The 18,710-nt window shown below is 42.4% G+C and overlaps 2 protein-coding genes across 2 annotated transcripts; one reads left to right on the plus strand and one right to left on the minus strand.

Annotated features, from left to right (window-relative positions):
* Nucleotides 1-6,836: 6,836 nt before the first annotated feature.
* LOC139106890 (uncharacterized) lies at nucleotides 6,837-10,283 on the minus strand. Its single transcript, XM_070663946.1, has 9 exons — nucleotides 10,128-10,283; nucleotides 9,822-10,025; nucleotides 9,233-9,391; nucleotides 8,871-9,084; nucleotides 8,239-8,747; nucleotides 7,987-8,161; nucleotides 7,625-7,909; nucleotides 7,302-7,540; nucleotides 6,837-7,201 (listed from the first exon to the last, which is right to left on the minus strand). Exons 1-9 carry the CDS (start codon nucleotides 10,131-10,133, stop codon nucleotides 7,022-7,024), a joined length of 1,971 nt encoding a protein of 656 aa, XP_070520047.1. The 5' UTR covers nucleotides 10,134-10,283; the 3' UTR covers nucleotides 6,837-7,021.
* A 5,199-nt stretch (nucleotides 10,284-15,482) lies between these two features.
* LOC139107265 (UPAR/Ly6 domain-containing protein crok) lies at nucleotides 15,483-18,546 on the plus strand. The gene is made up of 3 exons (XM_070664711.1): nucleotides 15,483-15,684; nucleotides 16,186-16,371; nucleotides 16,452-18,546. Exons 1-3 carry the CDS (start codon nucleotides 15,627-15,629, stop codon nucleotides 16,667-16,669), a joined length of 462 nt encoding a protein of 153 aa, XP_070520812.1. The 5' UTR covers nucleotides 15,483-15,626; the 3' UTR covers nucleotides 16,670-18,546.
* Nucleotides 18,547-18,710: the final 164 nt, after the last annotated feature.

Genomic DNA, 18,710 nt, shown 5'->3' on the forward strand with positions numbered 1-18,710 from the left:
AAAATTCAGTTGCGAAATTAGGTCGTGTAAAAACGCCCCCCTTTACCCACCCCTTTCTCCCCCCTCTCGAAATGCTGTTTACTCGCGCAATTTTATCGCTCGTAACATTTCTTCGGCGCGTGTCGATAATACACATATATCACTGCCCGCTCTCGTATCTTGTCACCGAATTGCTTGTAATTACTGCAAATTCGTCGCAATCGCGCTAATTGCTCGCGGTGCCGTGCACAATGCCACATATAATTTTCTTCTCTGTCGAATATCACGGTAATTTAATAACCGTGACATTTTCCCGCGCTTGTTTTCCCCTTTGAACCTTTAATTAACGCATTAAACTAAAGTTCAAATAACTGCATGTCGTTTTTGAATAATCAAACTCGATGCTCTAAAATCTTGACGAGCCGGGCGTTACGGTATAAATATTTTCCCCTCCCGAGGATCACCCGGAGTGATACTTTATTCAGGACTCCCGAAAACAGGCTCCGGGCCGTCCTGCGTTATCGTGCTCCGCGAACATCTGAGAGATTCGGATTTACGTCACTCCGGAGATAAACCATCGGACGAGCAGTAGAGCAGGTAGCTGCACAGTCGGACACGTGAGATGAGTCCGGGATTTCGCACGTGATAAGGCTGCGCGAACGGCCGTTTCTCCTCTCGCCGGGTCGTTTCGTTTCTTCCTCGCGGCACACGAGGGGGGAAGGTGGAGATCCCTCGTTCTCTCCCTGCTCGCTACCCGCAGGTGATACCCTCCCCCGACCCGGTCATAATACCGTCCGTCGTTACGTCTGCTACGTGTATCTCGTCCTCGACGCGATCGGGATATAAACTTGACGGCACCGGCTCGCGATAAAGCGCCATTTGACCGTCATATTGCTGGCTCGTCTCAGCAACTGTTGAAAGACAACGATCGCCGGCGATGATTCGTGCCTGTCATCGAGAGGGACGCCTAGGTGCGTGTGAGCGTGTATAAAGTCAACCACGTTCTTCCGAATAAACCCACTTAAAAACGATCGGCTAAATCATTATTGAGATCTCAGAATCTCAAATGCCCCCGACCCGGTTACTCACGTAAATGATACACGGTATTTCGTTTCGTGCACTCGACGCGAGACACTACCGTGTCTCGTGAAACATTTTGAAAAAATCAAATTCTTTTTTTTTTTAGCTTAGTGACCTTCTCGAGGAGTTCTTTAGATATATTTTATGACATTTTTATATAAGTTGGCGCTGAAGTATTGTAAAAACTGACGGAGTTTCCAGCCCTCCAAAGAGTTACATTTTTTTTTTCTCCAGAAGAACTGAAAGCCCGTCGACAAAATTGGACGTATGCGCGTAGTCTCGAACGTCTAATAAATCCCTCGATAGTTGCATTTGACACCGCTATCGACGAGATCCGGGTAGGTGAACACTCGTATTCGTCGATCGTCGTACGGGACGTCGGTTGGCTATTCGTATTCGTGGATTCTCGAGATTCCGTAGAGAGCTCTCCGCGCCTCGTTACTATATAAATCTTAAATTAAATTTTTATTTATCAAACTAAAATTAAAAAAAAAAAAAAGAGAGAAAAAAAAATGAGAGAGTATCCCACCAAATCGTTAAAACGATTAAGTTAAACTGGAAAGCTTTACGGAAGCTTATCGCGCAATTATATCAAGCCGTTCAACGTTCGTACGAGATTCGTATTGTCTGTAGAAGACATCCACGAATTTTCCTTGCGGTGAAACTCGCCGGCCGCATTTAGCGATCTAAATAATAATGGGAGGAGGAAAGCAATAGCGAAAAATTCGTACGGTTTCGCTCGACGGAGGTGGAAGGGTTCGAGGGTGAGGTGTATCGCTCGATGTTCGGAGGGAATAGCCAAGTAGGTAGAAAATACGTGATCCGGAATCTAGTATCGTGTATCGGAAAATCTAGCTATTACTCGACGCGTATTCCCGTCGTTCGGTCCTCTGCCCTCCTTTTCTCCCCTTCTCTCCCTCCCCCCTCCGCCCCCGCGATCCCTTGCCGCCCTTTCCCGCGCACCTTCTAACATCGAGTTTTATTTTGCCTCCCGCGGGATCTTCCTCGGCCGGTCGCGAGACGGTATTTTTATTCAAATTTCTCTCGATCCGTCCTCTTGAAGTTCCTCGCGAGACCCGCCGCCCCTCGAGAAGGGGAGGGAAGGGTGGGCATCGCATTATACAAGTCGAAGTCGCTCGCTCGTTCGCTCTAATGCCGCGGCTTCGTAAATTCTATTTGCCTTTGGCTCTTGCCTTACGCGGATCGCTAGTCGGTCGCTTGTAAATGGCACGATCAATATTCGCCTAACTGCCGCGGAAATAATCGGCCACGGTTGCCGAGAAGCGGAAAACTGCCTTGGAGCTTGAGCGTATTTATCGATAGGATATTGAAACCTGGCATCGCGACGAGAAGAATTGAAAATGTACCAATGTAATTCGCGACGCGCGGTCCCCTTTATGGCAGGAAGACGACACCAGCGGAAAGATGCGCGCGGAAACAAATGCTAATAATGCACGCGCCGGAATCGCCGATTCATGAAGAAGTAAGGGGAAGGAACGGGGAAATAAAAATTCAGAAAAGCCCGGAGTATTTGTATCGCGCACCGTGAAAAATGTTTCGGATGGAGGAAAAGGGGAGGGAAAACGCGAAAGCGATTTGTATATCATTCGAATTTTGTTGGCGCGACCGCGAATGACGGGGGCGGCGAAGGGCGGAAGTGAATTCGTTGGAATATTTCATGCGAGCATCAACGTCTGAAATGGCGCTACTTACCTAGGAGCGACGTATAAAGTTTTATTAGCAAGTTCCACCACGCGGGATCTTCTCTCTCTCCCTTTTCTCGTGCCACCCACTCTCGCCAAGTTTCGTAAACTAGCTTGCGGATCGGACGTGAGAGCTTCAACGTGAGATGAATCACCGCTGGTAACCGTCGTTTTGGAATAATTTTGGGTGGTAGACTGTTCCGCGATTTGTATAACGATGACGTGAACGTACATGTACGTAAGTATGTAACAAGAATTTATTGAATGTGAAATACTGAGGCTTTTTTTATTTTCGCCAGGCGATTAAATTTGGTGTAATCAGTGCGTATCGCCAAGAGGCTCCTCGCTCTCGTTCCACGAGCAAAGGTGGAAAATCTAGAGAACGGTCCGGGAATAACCGAGAGATAAAAGGGACGTTGCGTAATTCCGTGAAAGAAAAAGCGAGAGGATTCTGCGGCCGATACTCGGAAACCTTTCGGAGGTTTGAATCGACCTCGCGTCAGCATTGTGATGCTGTCCAGCGCACACGCAGCTGATAAGACCCTACCCTCTTCCCCTCCTTCCTCCCGCTACGTTCCTCGCCGGCGAAAAACCCTGGGAAAAGATACTTTTCCGTCGCGAGTGTTGCGTTAAATCGCTCCGATAGTTTATCGTTATCCGTATCTCTATTAACTCGTGTACACAACTTTTTATTCCGACGAGTATCGCCGTCAATATTGCCTTTTTTATTTTTACGCAAGCTTCAACGCAATTAATTTATCCGGCCCGAGAATATAAAAGCGGCGAGCGTTAACTTCTGTATACGGAGGGCGGCGGAGATGCGGGTCCGCGTTAAACATGATCGAAAGTCGAGATTATCCCGAAGGTGCTTCGCGGCGATATTTCGTTCGAACCCCGGGAGTTCCCGGTGCAATAAGCTCGCCCGGTTACGTTCGCTGGTAGAATTACGCGACGCGCCGTGTACATATCTCTTCGTCGTCGTCACGAGCGCGCTAATCATCGGGAGAACACCAAGAGAGACGCCAGGTACAATGAGGGATTCGTCTAGACCGTAATTAGGCAAGAGCGCGTTCGAAGTCCTCCTGGAGACGCAAACATATCGCCGTCATAGCAATATATCGTATCGCAGCGGTTAAACGGACAAGTCACCGTGACAAGAACCGGTGATGCATTTGTCTGGATCACGTTGCGCGCCAAAATGCAACACGGAAGCAGGAGAAAGTTTCGTAATAGACGGGGAAGCTGTTCAATAATGTAAAGCCAAAGGATATGAAGAGCTTAAGAGAAATACGACGTCGAGAAAAATATTTATTTATAAGACACCGAAGTTGCCTCTGTGCTCGCTTCAGCTCGCTGAACGACAAGGTACCAAATTTGACGGCTTAAAATTTATCTCCTTTGTTAGAGTTATAATACACCTCGGCGTAAAGATAGAGGGATCCGTGGCACTCGTATCGATCGCGGTGAAAATAATGGCCAGGTGGAGAAAGAGCCGCGAAAGTAACGAGAAATTCCGACTGTCGGAAGTGGCAATGCAACCGTTGTTAATGATTCTCTAACGAGGTGTGGGTCAATCTCATTTCGCCGGAAGAAAAAGAGACCATCCGGGGAACGGGAAATAAGACCGGCTTTTCTTTGACTACCTTCTGTCTTCACCTTCGCCATCGACCTACGGATGGTCTTTTCTTCGCTTCCTTCCTCTCTCTCTCTCTCTCTCTCTCTCTCTCTCTCTCTCTCTCTCTCTCTCTCTTTCTCGCATTGTTTTCTCACCCCGGTGTTTCGTCGCGAAGAAATTTGGTTCGCACGTTTCCTCTCTCTTTCCCTCCTCCTCCTCCTCGGTGTGCATCACCTTAAATATTCCGCTCTGTTTTCTCCGCAACTTCCGCCCGCCCGCCGGAAGTCACGCTGCATCCTCGAATGCATTCCGAGGAAAAGGAGCCGGAGATCGAGATAGGAGATGGAGGATTGTCGAGAGGAAAGACTGCGAAATATTCTCGGGCGTCGTCGTACCTGCAGCGCGAAAGCGGCGAGCTCCTCTCTCGGACGGTATCGGATGAAAAGATAAGAATTATTAATGCTGAACGCGCTCGCGAAGTAGCGGCGGCGTTACATTGTACCGGGTGTTTGAAAGTGACTGCAGTCTGCTCCACTGAGAAGTGGATCCGGTGAAATTTTGAAGCGGGAGAAGTTTAGCAAACGAAAATTTAACAGAGCGACATTATTTCGTTGTCGATATTAAGCACCTTACATTAATGATACAATTGATTGAAAATTCTATTAATGAAACTATTAATACGACAGTAACATCCTTAAAAGAATTTTCGATAAAATAAAACCTCGTAAATAAAAAAAAAAATATATATATATATTGTGCTCATTTATTAAAATTATGTTACGTTAATCGCGCGCTTGGATACTGCCGAGCAAATATCATCTTTGCACTTCGCGATAATATTTTCCACTTGGTATGCGGCGAAATGATCGCGAAGCGCAAGCTATTATATCGCGGTTTGTAGTCTAACTCGCGGAAATTGGCGATGAATGAATGCGATGCGCCGGTTTAATTGGATCGGCATTTCCGAGGGCTATCGGTTGGCCGCTTGAAATTAGCTTCGCTCGTGCTCGGTTACCCCACCGATTGCACTCCCGTGTGTCCTTATCATTATCACGAGATCCCCTCTCTCCGCTACGGCTTTTGCGCTTTCATTCATTATTAATCGAATGGAAATCGATGCTACAGTATTCCCAGACGTCCTCTCGCCTGCTTATCATTACGACGTAATAATGAATTTCCTCCGGGCTCATTATATGCATAGGGTGTCACAAAATATCTGAGGTTTCTTCCTTTTCAAAGCAAACGGTACAAAGACTCGCGAAAAGAGATCCCCAAACGGAGACTAGCTGGTTAATAATAAAATAATTTTTTTTTTTTTTTTTTTTTTTTACCACCTTGCCAGATTCGCTCGATAGATAATAGAATTTAAAGTATACAGGATATAAGGCCATCGCGATTACGCTGCTGTAACAACAAAGTCGTCAGACTTTTACTGCAGCTTTTAGCCGGACGGTTCCGCATGCAGCTCGACGGCGAGCGTCACCAAAGACTCGTCGGCCATTAAAACACCAGCGATCGAGAAAGTTTGCGAATTTATCGCTTCAATCTTGTCCGGGAATATTTATGACCGGTCAACCGGTCGCGAAAGTTCGCCTCGTTTTCGCGCGAAACTCGCGCGTTAACACCAAAAGCTCTCGTCTGGCTTTGTGAACCGTTCGCTATCGCATACACGTCTCCTACCTTGTATCAGCTCTCAGCCTGGAACTGACTGCTGTTTTTAGATGCACGAGAACGAATTGCACACCGGGTGTAAATCCGCGCGGGGACATCAAACCGTGCCGAAACTTGGCGAATAGATAATGGCGAATTCGTTGAATCCGCTCGCGAGTACCTGCAATAGCGTGTTTAAACTTTAAACGACACCGCCTTCTCTCGTGCGTTTTACAAGTCGTATTTCAGGGCGGAAGTCCGCGTCGATCGAGTGCGACGTCGCGACGGCGGCTTATAAGGGACGCGACTGTTATCGCCGGCTTGGAAATGCATGTCGTTTATAATGTATGAGGGGTCGCGAAATCCCTATTGCTTTTATTGATTTTATTGATTCCACCCTTGACCGTAAAATTAAGTTTTATTAAGTCACTTTTAGATACTTATATGTTTAGAATATTTAAAATGTATATGTAAAGTTTCATTTACTTGGAAATTTATTTAGCGCACTACTGCGGAGGAATTTTACGTTATACGCAGGAAGGGAAGCGGAACACCCCGTATATGACCCCTATTTTACATAGCCGAATCTCGTGCGGGGAGGGCCATCGTTCGGATAGCCAGGGGGCGAGTTTCATATTCAATGAAATCTCCAGACACAAGAAAATTGTAATCCGCATCCATTACCGGCCGTCACATTGAGATGGCATTTAACTTTTCTGCCCCGAGGGCGGCCGAAATTTCAACATGAATCAATGTAAAGCGTTTCGCTGCACGTAGACCCCCGAATATAAATAAATATCGAGCCCGACTTATGCCATGTTATTACGAGTTTTTATTGTCAATTAATGTCTATGAAATTTTAACTTGCACAAAAGAATCTTAATGCCATTCGAAATTTAAAATCTTCTTAATTGGCACTCGATGATATTCAAATACTTTATTTATAAAATTATCTACTTCAGCACTTTGATTAATTGCAAATGGTAAAATGCTGTCATAACGTGTGTTCGTCAATAACGAATATAGTAAGCCTCTCCGTGTTTATAACCAACGCTCGATCGATTCTTCCATTGGGAAGATATGGGAAGTCCATCTTAAAATGTACACCTCCGCGCAATTGATACTTGTCAGGCAAATGGTTTGACATCAATTCTATTATCTCTTCCTTCGTTACCTAAAACAAAAAAAAATTAGAATTTTTTTGCAAATGGTTCTATTCTTTACTTAAAAAAAGAAAAAAGAAAAAATTTAAAAACAAAAAAGACAATTCAAACCTCAATTCCAGTTTCTTTCCTGATATAAGCTATCGGATGTTGGCCATCGTCTTTATTTGGCATAGCACATACGACGGCTTCTGCCACACCTGGATGGTAATGTAACACTCTCTCAATTCTTTCAGCTGCGATATGGGCACCTTTATATTTAATAAGAGTCTTCTTTCTACCTTCAACTTGGAGCTCTTGATTCGAGTTTACGTAACCGTAATCTTCGGTACTGCTCCATGAAGTAGCGACTAAAAATATATTATTGTTCGGTTACGAATTTTTGTCAGTCGGGATACAATATTAATTAAGAAAAATCATTATATTCCACTTACTAGCACTTTTCGCTTTCTTATCGAGATTATCTTTTTCTGCCTGGTAATTCCAGCAATGTCGCATATCGCATGTCTTAGGTTTGCACCACTTGAACATGTACTTGAAAAAAATCTCGCCTTGAGGGGGTTCGGCATTTAGTTTAACGTGTAAATTCACAGGATTTTTCGTCTGCATATCAAGAATCTTTATTTGAATATTGCTAGCCAGTGGACCTCTAGATTGATTTGTTAACCAGTCTACGGTAACTTGTTGATAAGCCGCAATTATTCCCTCGCTCGATATACCTAAAAGAAAAAATAAATCCTAAGTATCGATTTTCATTATAAGCATTTAATTACAAGCTGATAAAAATCACACGCACTGTACACTTGAATAATAGACGTATTTTTGAAGTTCTCGAGGAGCAGTTCGTAAGTACTTTGTTTGTATAACGGGTCACTCAGTACCACTTGTTTCACGGAAGAGAGATCATGCGTGTGGAAGTCGGTTTTAAACATGTCAGTGCACTTAATGCCTTCGAGACACACCCAGTTCACCTAAAACGTGTCAATATTTAACATTTCGATCACATTTCGTAAACACAGCTCTCAAATTGTCTTTGTGATCTTTTTACCTTGAACTTTTCTATCGCTCCAAACAAGTTCTCGTCGGTGCTTCCTGAGAATTTGACCACTGTCACGCGATTAATTATGCTACGAAGCATCAATACGACGTTAAAAGTCCAAGCGAAAGATCCGTGCCACAAGCCGACGGAGCCGGTAGGCATCGTCGGTACCTCTTGGTTCGATGGATACGTCAACGCGAAGACCCGCATATATATTTTACCAGGATAATTCGCCCCATTCGGAGTAAACATTGTCGCTGCGATATTCATCGGATGGATTCTCTCGTGGGCGAACTTACTGAGCTCTTCGTCGTCAATGTTCCTGTTCACAATCGCCTCGAAAGACTCGACTTCCTCACGCTGGCCGAAAGTCACGATTCTCGGCGACACTATATTTTCTTCCCTGTTGTTTCTATTCACGGTATTAATGCACTGTATGAGCGTGTCGTAATTTTTACTGTCGATAAACATTACTTCCGGTTCGTATTCCACCAGAAAGAACATAAGACGCATGTGATCTGGAAATAATTTTTAGAGAGTGAACATATGAAAGGATGTGCAGACGTGAAAATAAGATAAGTTATGCTGATTTAAATAAAGAGAGAGAGAGAGAAAGATAAAGAAAATTATAGATTATTTACTGTCGAAATATTTGACATCCCACGGATTGAAGATAGCGTCGAGATATAAGCTCGATAAAAATGGTATAGTAGCGAACATCTGGTTACTTGTACATACGGTTATTACGACATTAGTACAAAATCCACAATATAATGTTTGCAACCACATTGCAAGCTTCACGCTACTCCGTCGCATTTCCTGATACGTCATTCGCTCCTCCGTCACTGCATCTATCTAAAAAATATATCAGTCGCGTCAATATTACATTTTATTAAAATAGAATTTTTTAACTTTTATTCTTTATATATTTCTTTATATATTTTGTTTTTATTTTATACATATTTTATTAATATAATATTCGTTATATTACTTTTACTATTACCTGGCCGATAAAATTCGGATGAGCATTAAACACTTCCAAAAGCTTCTTCGTAAGATCTTCATTATGAATTAGTTCCTCATCTCCAGATAGTATTTCTATACTGCTGGTCCCTGGAATGTCTTCTTTCTTTTTCTTAAGCAACTTTTTCTTTGCTCCTTTCTAAAAAAAAAAAAAAAATGCACGATAACGTTACTATATAACGAATATTTATATTTTAACCGATGCAGAGAAAGAGTTTATTATATGTATGCTCGTTATCTTACCTTCATGTCGCGAAATTATTTAAATTACCAACAATCCTGCTAGCACTTTTATTAAAGCCACAGGAGCGTCAGATAGCTCTGCTTATATCATAACGAACAGCACAAATTTTATTTTTTAATCGGTATTTATATACTAGATGAAATGACATTAATCACATACTTATATAAGTAAAACAATCTAGAAAATATATCAGCCGCGTCGATATTATATTTTATTAAAATAAAATTTTTTATCTTTTATTCTTTATATATTTCTTGATATATTTTGTTTTTATTTTATACATATTTTATTAATATAATATTTATTATATTACTTTTATTATTACCTGGTCGATAAAATCCGGATGAGCATCAAGTACTTTCGAACCCGTTTTCGTAAGATCTTTATTATGAGTTAATTCCTCATCTCCAGATAGTACTTCTGTCTTGCTGGTCCCGGGAATCTCTTCCTTCTTTTTCTTAGGCAACTTTTGCTTAGGCAACTTTTGCTTAGGCACCTTTTTCTTAGACACCTTTTTCTTTCCTCCTTTCTAAAAAAAAAAAAAATACACGATAACGTTACTATATAACGAATATTTATATTTCAACCGATGCAAAGAAGGAGTTTATTACATGCATGCTCGTTATCTTACCTTCATGTCGCGGAATTATTTAAATTATCAACAATCCTGCTAGCACTTTTATTAAAACCACAGGAGCGTCAGATAGCTCTGCTTATATCGCAATGAAAAGCACAACTTTTATTTTCTACCGGTATTTATATACTAGGTGAAATGACATTAGTCACATACGTATATATAGGTAAAACAAATTTGTTTGGTCTAGAAACGGCTGAGCGAGAGAAAAATATTTTGTTCGAAGGCGCCGTATTAAATTTGAGTCACGTTTATCAGTTAATTTCTATATTATATTTGAAAATACAGATATATTATATGCTCGATATTAATTGGGAGCCGCGACGTTTAAGGCAATCAATTATAAATTCACGAAGGTCTCATGACCACCTGGCCCTTCTGCCAAATCAGAGGAACCTAAGAGGTGTCTAAGTGCCAACTAACTAATGGCTAACCCGTGGCTTGGCCTGATGTCAGGATACAAGGAGGTCGAATGGTCGTGCGAGTCAAGGCAATACATCAATTACCTGGGTCCGGCCATCATTGACCACGACATTCCCTGCGAGGAAAATGTGGAAGATATATTATCGAAATTGTATTCAAATACCCCGATGACGAAACTCGGAGAGAACGGCGTTTTAAAGAAAAACAAAGAGCTGCTTTCACTAATGCTCTTAGAGACCGTTTCTAACAATTTAACAATAGTTAAAAATAACTGTTATCGAACTCAACGTGCGCTTTATCGCGACTAAAACCCGACGCAGAATATCGCCGTCACTTTTGTTCGCGATTTAACTGGCGAACAAAACATCCGCGGGAGTTGAAATTCTTCTTCTTTTTTTTTTTTTTTTTTTTTTCTTTCTCTCTTCGAGAAATTTTAGGCACATTGCAGGCATTATATTGTACTTTCGAAGGTCGAATGCAATAGGTTTAACAGGTCAACGTTCCCGAACAAAAGAGCACGTTCTGGGATTAGTCTACCCTCGCTATTTCCGAACACGGCAAGATAATAATTTAGGCGGATAAAAAAAAAGAAAAAAAATTCTTGTAAGCGTTGAAGATTCGAGTATGAATCTAAACGATACCAGCCCGATCTACCGGATTGTTTAGATCGAAATCACAATGAAGCGTGCCCCGAGCTTTAGGGGAGGAGGGGAGGGAGTTTGCTGCTTCGTTGCGCAATTGATCGATGTAAGTAGCGCGATTTAACCGGCCCGCCGGGGGTTCCGCGTTGGAATTTTCCAAAATTCGAGAGAGCGGCCGAATGCCCGATGGGAATTGCAAATTCCCCGACAACCACTTCGGTTCCGTTACGAGCGGGCGTTTCCGCTCGCCTCCGTTCTCTGTAAGCATTCGTATACGTGTGCCATCCTCGTTTCGCCAGTATATACACGTGGCTCGCGCACCAGAGATGGAATAAAGCCCTTGGCGCACACAGAAGATATCTCATTGTACGGCTGCAGTTGCAGCGCGCGCTATCTTCCATAGCCCAGCATTAGCTTTGTTTCAAGCTATGTGGATTACCGCGCGTACCGCGTCATTGATCTAAAATCGTCCGTACAAGACGGCGGAGTGAGAAAAGATCGGCCGCTCGCGGCGAAACAGTCTAACTGTTCAATAATTTTCTATATAATTTTTTTCTGTTATACGTCGCTACGAAATTGAACGAATTACTTCGCTTTTCATTTATTTAAATAATACTTAACCGTGCTCGAGATGATCTCGGACGCAAACGTCCAGCCTCAACAAAAGATCCGTGCCCTTTGGCACAATGTGCGCCGCGGGGTTTACAGGTGAACGGCGGCGGAATAACGCTTAGATAGAGGAATGGGTCGAACATCGCGGTTCTCTTCATGGCGGGATACCCTATGAAATATTCAACGCGCCCACGGGCCACGTCGTCATTGCTTTTGTAGGAACGCAACCGTCGCCGCCACCTCGTCGCGACGAGCCGGCGTCGTTGTCCGCGTCCGGATGCGTTATTTTTCTTCATTTCCTCGGCTATCACGTCCTCGTCTGTCCGCACGTTCGCGTTCAGCCCGAGACCTAGGTGCCGATAGCACGGATACATGGACCATCGCGTTTGCCCGATGTGTGCGTGTTTGCAACTTTCATCCCTTTTCTGCATCTGAATAGCCGTTACACGGCAAAAGGAGCGCGACGTCTGTTCCTTTGATGAGTTTTGAAACGTGGAAAAATCGTAATATCTCTCTCTCTTTTTCTTTTTTTTTTTATTTTTTCCTTGCATGCATGCATTTGTAAAACCCGTCGGTAAAGGATCGTCGCATAATTTTTATCTTATGCTCACGTATACGTTAAAAAGACAAAACTGCTTAGACCAAGCTTGATTTATACGTGGAATATTGTCGCCTCGCAAAAATTACTCCGAATTATCTGAAAATATTAAAAAAAAAAAATTAAAAAAAAACTTTAGGACTTAACTTTATTAATTAAACTTTATCTTCCTTAATTCACACTCGTATTAATTGTAAGAACGATACGGATAGACTGAATATTAAATATTTCGTGTAACCACTGCAGCTTGCTTGCACGAAACGCCTCATAGATACGCCAAAAAGCCGCTTTGCGTCGCGAATTAATTCGCCAAATCGGGAAAAATGCACATTTCCCGGCGAGGCAAACGGACTAGAAGGACTGTCATTCGTTTGGTGGAGCGCAAAGTAATTTTTTTTTTTTTCCCCTCTCTGCTCTTAAACCAGCAGCAGTTGTATGCACTTCAGTCCGTCTGAGCACTCTGTCGCCAATCTGACATCGTTTTAATGAGACTGCGAATCGAGGGAGAAAAAAGGAGAGAGAGCCGGGAAAGGGAAAAGAGAACGGCGATAAGGAAGCATTATGGAAGCACGGCGAATTCGGGCCGAATTAGCGGCAGGCTAATAACAAAAAGTCGAATTAAAATAACAATTGCGTCAGAACGAGAGGACGACGCGAGGGAATTTAAATCCCTCCGATTCTCCTCCTCGTCCTCCCGCCGTGCGCTCTCCCTTTTTCACTGGAACATTTTGAAATTGCAAATTTCGCGTCGCGTCCTGTCTCCCTTTCTCTTTCGTCCGCACTTATTCCCTCTCTGTCTCTCTCTTGTTATGTCGCGTGAATTTAAATAAAATACGCACCCCATCGATTTGCAGCTTTCCGGGCGAGCGGCGAGGCCGGGAGTGCATGCGGGGAACTCCTCTTTATCGTTTTCCGATGGCATATCGTATTTGGCGGAACGCGACAACGCGGATCGATGTGTTCCTCGCGTTAAACGCAAACGTCACGGTAATAATTCGCGTCATATTCATTCGCGGGAGTGGGTGGGGTTTAGCTGGTTGCGGACAAAACCGGGAAAATCATAATCGGCGAAATCGAGCCGCCGAGAGGTAATTAATCCGCGGTGTCTCGATTTCGTTCATTCGTCGCGGCGACGTTCGAGTTGTCGCCCGAGACTTTTCCCTCGGCCGGAAGTTAATTGGCAACGTACCGAGAGGACCACCTTGGACGTTCGATCCGAGCAACAGTCCAAATGTGCTCGCGCTGGCGAAATCAATACACCTGGGCGATTATCGGGAGCGGCTAGCCGGCTCGATATCGTACAACACTTGCGAAAGACTCGCGCGTTATCGGACTTATTGAATTCCGGGCCGTCTTTGTAAGCCCGCCGTCCGGAGACCCTGGACGGGATAAATGCGGTGGCGGCTGTCAGAAAAGTCGGAGAACCCTGGGGAACGGTGCGCTGTCGGGAAGAAGCGGCGCGAGTCGCGCAAAGGGAGGGCACGGGGCGGAAAGGAAAATCAAGGGAACAGGGTGATGAGGGAACGGAGAATCGGTAAGATCCAGATGGAGGCAGGAGAAACAGGAGGGAGGAGTTGGAGGGATGAAAAGGACGAAGGTTCGCCGCACAAACGGACAGGCCGAGCCGCGTAGGGTGAGAAGGAAGAAGGAAGAGAGAAACTGGGCAGATAGATTGCTGGTGCCAGGTTTAAGGGCGCCTCCATAGATCATAGAGGGTACGTTTTGAATAATTTACCGAGGACGGTGTGTTTCGCTCGGCGAACTAGGGAGCTAAAGAAGGTGTCAAGGTTGCGACAGGATCGAGTTTACTTCCAATCACGGGAAAAAAAAATTCCGATCGGAACGCATCCCTTCGCGATAGGGACGGGTGCGGGATTGGTAGCGAGATTGAGAAGCAATGATCTGTATTTTCTGTGCGATTAAAGATATCGGCGTTTAGAGGAAATTATCAATATTAACATTTTTGTGATCAAGAATACGTATTACAATTTGTTAAATATTTTATAATATTCACTTTTAATTTTGTGCGTATGCTTTTAAAAATTCAACGTTATACGTAAAAAAAGAGAGAAAAAAAAGAAAATTATTATAATGCGTATACTGTGCAGTTTCATATTTTAGTTAAAACATTATTTACATGTTTTACCCTTTTAGAATAACTTTGTAAAAGCAAAAAAGTGCTGTTTTTATATTTATAATATATTACTTTGTGCCAAAAATAATTTCTCGATAGCGGGATCCTTCTCTTAAAATTATATTGTTATTTAAAATACTCTCGCGGAGTAGTTAGAATTTTTTTATTCTTCCACCTTTCGTAACTGTTGAGTTTTTATATATTTTTATTATTTTTTTTTTTTTATCTTACTCTTGGATTTGTATTCATCCGCGCTGTCACGTTATTAGCGTGACATCTCGCAAGCTAAACGCGAACAAATTGAAATATCCCGAGATCGTCGCGAAGGAGATAAGACTCGCTCTGGAAGACTCCCTCGAGGCAGCGACTTTTGTTCATGATCTTACAGCGATCTGCTATGATATCGCGCGCCTTTTGTCCGCACTTATTGCCGTTTTACCATGTGGCTCTCGTCGGAAAGAAGAAAATCGAGGAGAGAATACGAGCAATAGCATCCCGAAGTAACCGCGAAGCGCTCTTATCTTAATTCGAAAACTTTAGCCTAACGAATGACGACATTGCTAGCTCACTGCTTAACGAGCTTCGTTAGTTGCGATCCTCCGTAAAATATTACTCTCTTAATTTTTTCTTTTTAATATTATTATTTTTTATTATTATTTTTTTATTCTAAGGGCTAGGAAATTCTTGTTCCTATAACTATATCGATTCTACTTCTATCAGGATTGATTTAACAGAGGAAAACCAACAAACATATATAGATTTACCAGACCGCGAGTACTGGGAGTTGTAAACCTCGTATTAATCGGTATTAAACGTCCTTTTAAAGCTACTCGAAACTTTGGAAATTACACCGACAAGGTACTTCGATTTAAATCGCGTACGAGGTCTTTTGTGTCCTCGCGAGCCTCTGTTGGACGGTGGCTAAGAGAGGCGCCGTGGGTCGAGGGGAGGGATAAGTGTCCATTTACTTCATAGCAGTTACACCCAATGAGTGACGTCACGTGCGTGCGGGCAGTGCGGCGAAACACGCGCGTCGATCGCTTGCTTCGAGGAGAGAAACGAGAAAAACTGGTGCGAGCAACGTGAAGATGCTGCGCAACGACATCGCGGTTGTGCTGTGCGTGCTGGTGTTGTTTGCCGCGACAGGTGAGGCTTCTCGTGCCGAGATCTCGCGAGCGAACCGAGAGGAAAAAAAACAGGCGATGCACCGCGACGAGCACACCTACGATCGCCATTTTAGAAACGATTCATTCCTGTTGTTTATCGATGGGCGTGAAAATCTTTCAACGGCCCTCATTATCGTAATCTTCTGCAGGCTTAAAGATATTCGAACATTATTCAAATGCTTTTTCGAAAGTATCTTGGTGTAACAAACAACACTTAAATAAGACGAACGTCAAAGTGTTTACGTATTTCCCGTTAGCTTATTTATATTTTTATCGCTACAATTTTTTTTAAGACTAGAAACGGTTAATAATGTAAAAAAAAAAGACTTAGTATTATTCTGCAAAACTGCGGTGATAAAGTTTATCGAACGTAACGTGGAAATATTCTTCTCTTAAGTTTTCAGGTTAGGAATGTTTAGGTTAGGAAATGAAGGGATTGAAGCTCCTTGGAGTCACTGTAATATTATTATGAAATTTACAGGTACTAAAGCGATACGCTGTTACCAGTGCAGCTCCGACACCGATCCGGCCAAAGAAGACCTTTGCGGTGCCTATACAAAGTTTGACAAAGAGAGAAATGTGCCTATAGAATGTAACAGTGAAGAGTCGCACATGCCTGGTACTTTTTGTGTTAAATACACTGAACAAAGTCCACGTGGTTTCATCTGTAAGTTAAAAAAAATACAACTATTTTATTCCGATATATTAGACATGGAATAGGTAATTAAATTAATATTGTTTTTTTAGGGGACGGCAGGTGGCGACAGGTAATCCGCCGATGTGCTTCTGTCGCTAGTACTGGAGTTACTGGAGTCTGTAACTGGGGCGTTCACGAAAATGGCGTTTTCTGGCAGGAATGCTACTGCTCCGAAGACGCCTGCAACACAGCGTCTAATCTTACGTCTATTAGTACACTGCTCCTCACAGTATGCAGTGCCATCGTTACTCTGTCTCATTTCAAGTGAACTCAATTTCCTGGGTTCTTAAGTTTTTGAGACACGACAATATAAGAGAATCGATCTTGAAATTTTTTATTGTAGGAAACAAAAGATTTCGATTGTAATTAGCATGGGGCGTGCAAAGAATGGCATATTTGCTTAAAGAATATTCAAAGAATGCACTCTAATTGCATTTTAATGAGCTATCTTGTAAATACGTTAATTAATGTATCCGTCCATATCCGCCGTATGCTAATTTATAAAAGATCTCCGGAATCATTTTTTATGTAAATAAGATACATACGATATATCCGTCCACTTAGCATAACTGAAAGAATCGTCGCGAAGTATTAGTCAAAGTGCAAATAAGTTTTAAATATTCTAAATAATAGTAAGACAAACTTGCTTGTTAAATGTCTGTGAAATATTATATACGAAGTGTTCAATCGTTGCGATAATTTTTTTATAATGGGGACTTAATCAAAATTTTTAACTGCGATTTTTAACTATGGCTTAATATCTGTTACCTGAATAGAGAATCTCAAGCCACTTTTTAACATATTGCTTAGCACGTTATCGTCTTAAATCCCGCAAATTGTTCGTAGGGTTTAATCGTAATCTTTTAAAGTATTTTATATTTTTTTATATATGCATGACTAAAGATAGATGTAATATTTAACACAGATTCACTTTGTGTATAATAAAATTAAAAAAAAAAAAAAGAACATGTATATATATATATATATAACAAGCGGAAAATTCAACCGCGTTGCTTTTTACCTCTTCTTAGTTCCGTTTCGCAATTTTTTGCGCGGTCGTGAATCTTCGAGAAGCCATTAGGTGTGCTCGCCCACGTCGCACGCGGTAACATTAACGGGCCGGAAAAACAAGGCGAAAATGAAACCTACTTTTGTCTCTCGACTTGACTGACTTTTTACGGGGGGAACTCGACGAGAAAACACGCCTCGTAACCCAGGAGATTAATGTTTTCCGCGGCGGTGCTGATCGCATCTGCGCGAAATTCTCATTTGCTAACTGTTTACGCCTGCTTAAGTGTAACTTACGCTATTTCAACCGCGTTTAACGCCACTACTGATTAAACCGTCCCTTTTTATCTTAGATTTATGATGTATACTTATCTGACGCCTACACTTTTATACTAAACTTTGTTTTACTCGACCTGTAGCTCCATAATTAATAATTTTAACTAAATGTTTCTTTTTAAAAATAAAAAAAATGTTAATATTTAACTAAAAATGGTGCATTTAAGCGCGCATTGTGTGTATAAACGACGGTTCTCAAGTTCAAATGTTACCGAGAGAGGGTTGGCGCCCGGCTAAATTCTCTCAGGCTTAATGCGGATGCTGCGACCCACTTCCTGTATCAAGCACGAGCCTAAGGACACCCGTCCGAACGTACGTCACCCCATAATGCCGGAAATTCGTCGACCGCGAGTTAATTACGTCACGCGAGGCTATTAATGCCTCAACGGATCCGACGTACGCGTTGTACGTACAACAATAGTCTCGGCTATTTAGGCCCTTCTCGTACATTACGTCATCACGTGCCAACCCTCGTTACTCAGGGTGCCGTGCGATAATTAAGATCGTCGCCGTCGGAGCGTTAAAGCAGCAACAACGTTGGCGGATAATATTCTAAAGGGTCCTATTACCCACCGAACCTTTTCCAATCTCAACAGAGCACCGGATGGTTTCCACGAAGGTTCACACCAAAGAGCGATGCTTACTTTCAAGATAAATTACATTATGTGTTTTTCAACCAACGTGTAAACGTATTTTAATATTACTATTATCAATTATTATTTAACATAGAAAATTATCTTAAAAGTTAAACAAATGTAAAGTCTTTCTAAACAAAATAAAAAAAAAAAATTTACGACTGCACTGATATTTTTTTGATCAATTAAGAAGTGAATTCTTGTCAAACGAAACTCTTGTCCTATCTTAGAAAATATATTAACAATCGAATATTTAATTAAGTCTCGATTACAATTAAGCAAAAGCAATAGCTTAATATAGATGGCCGAGAAATTAAATAGTCATCAATC

Source organism: Cardiocondyla obscurior, linkage group LG12 (assembly GCF_019399895.1).
Source record: "Cardiocondyla obscurior isolate alpha-2009 linkage group LG12, Cobs3.1, whole genome shotgun sequence".
NCBI lineage: Eukaryota > Metazoa > Arthropoda > Insecta > Hymenoptera > Formicidae > Cardiocondyla > Cardiocondyla obscurior.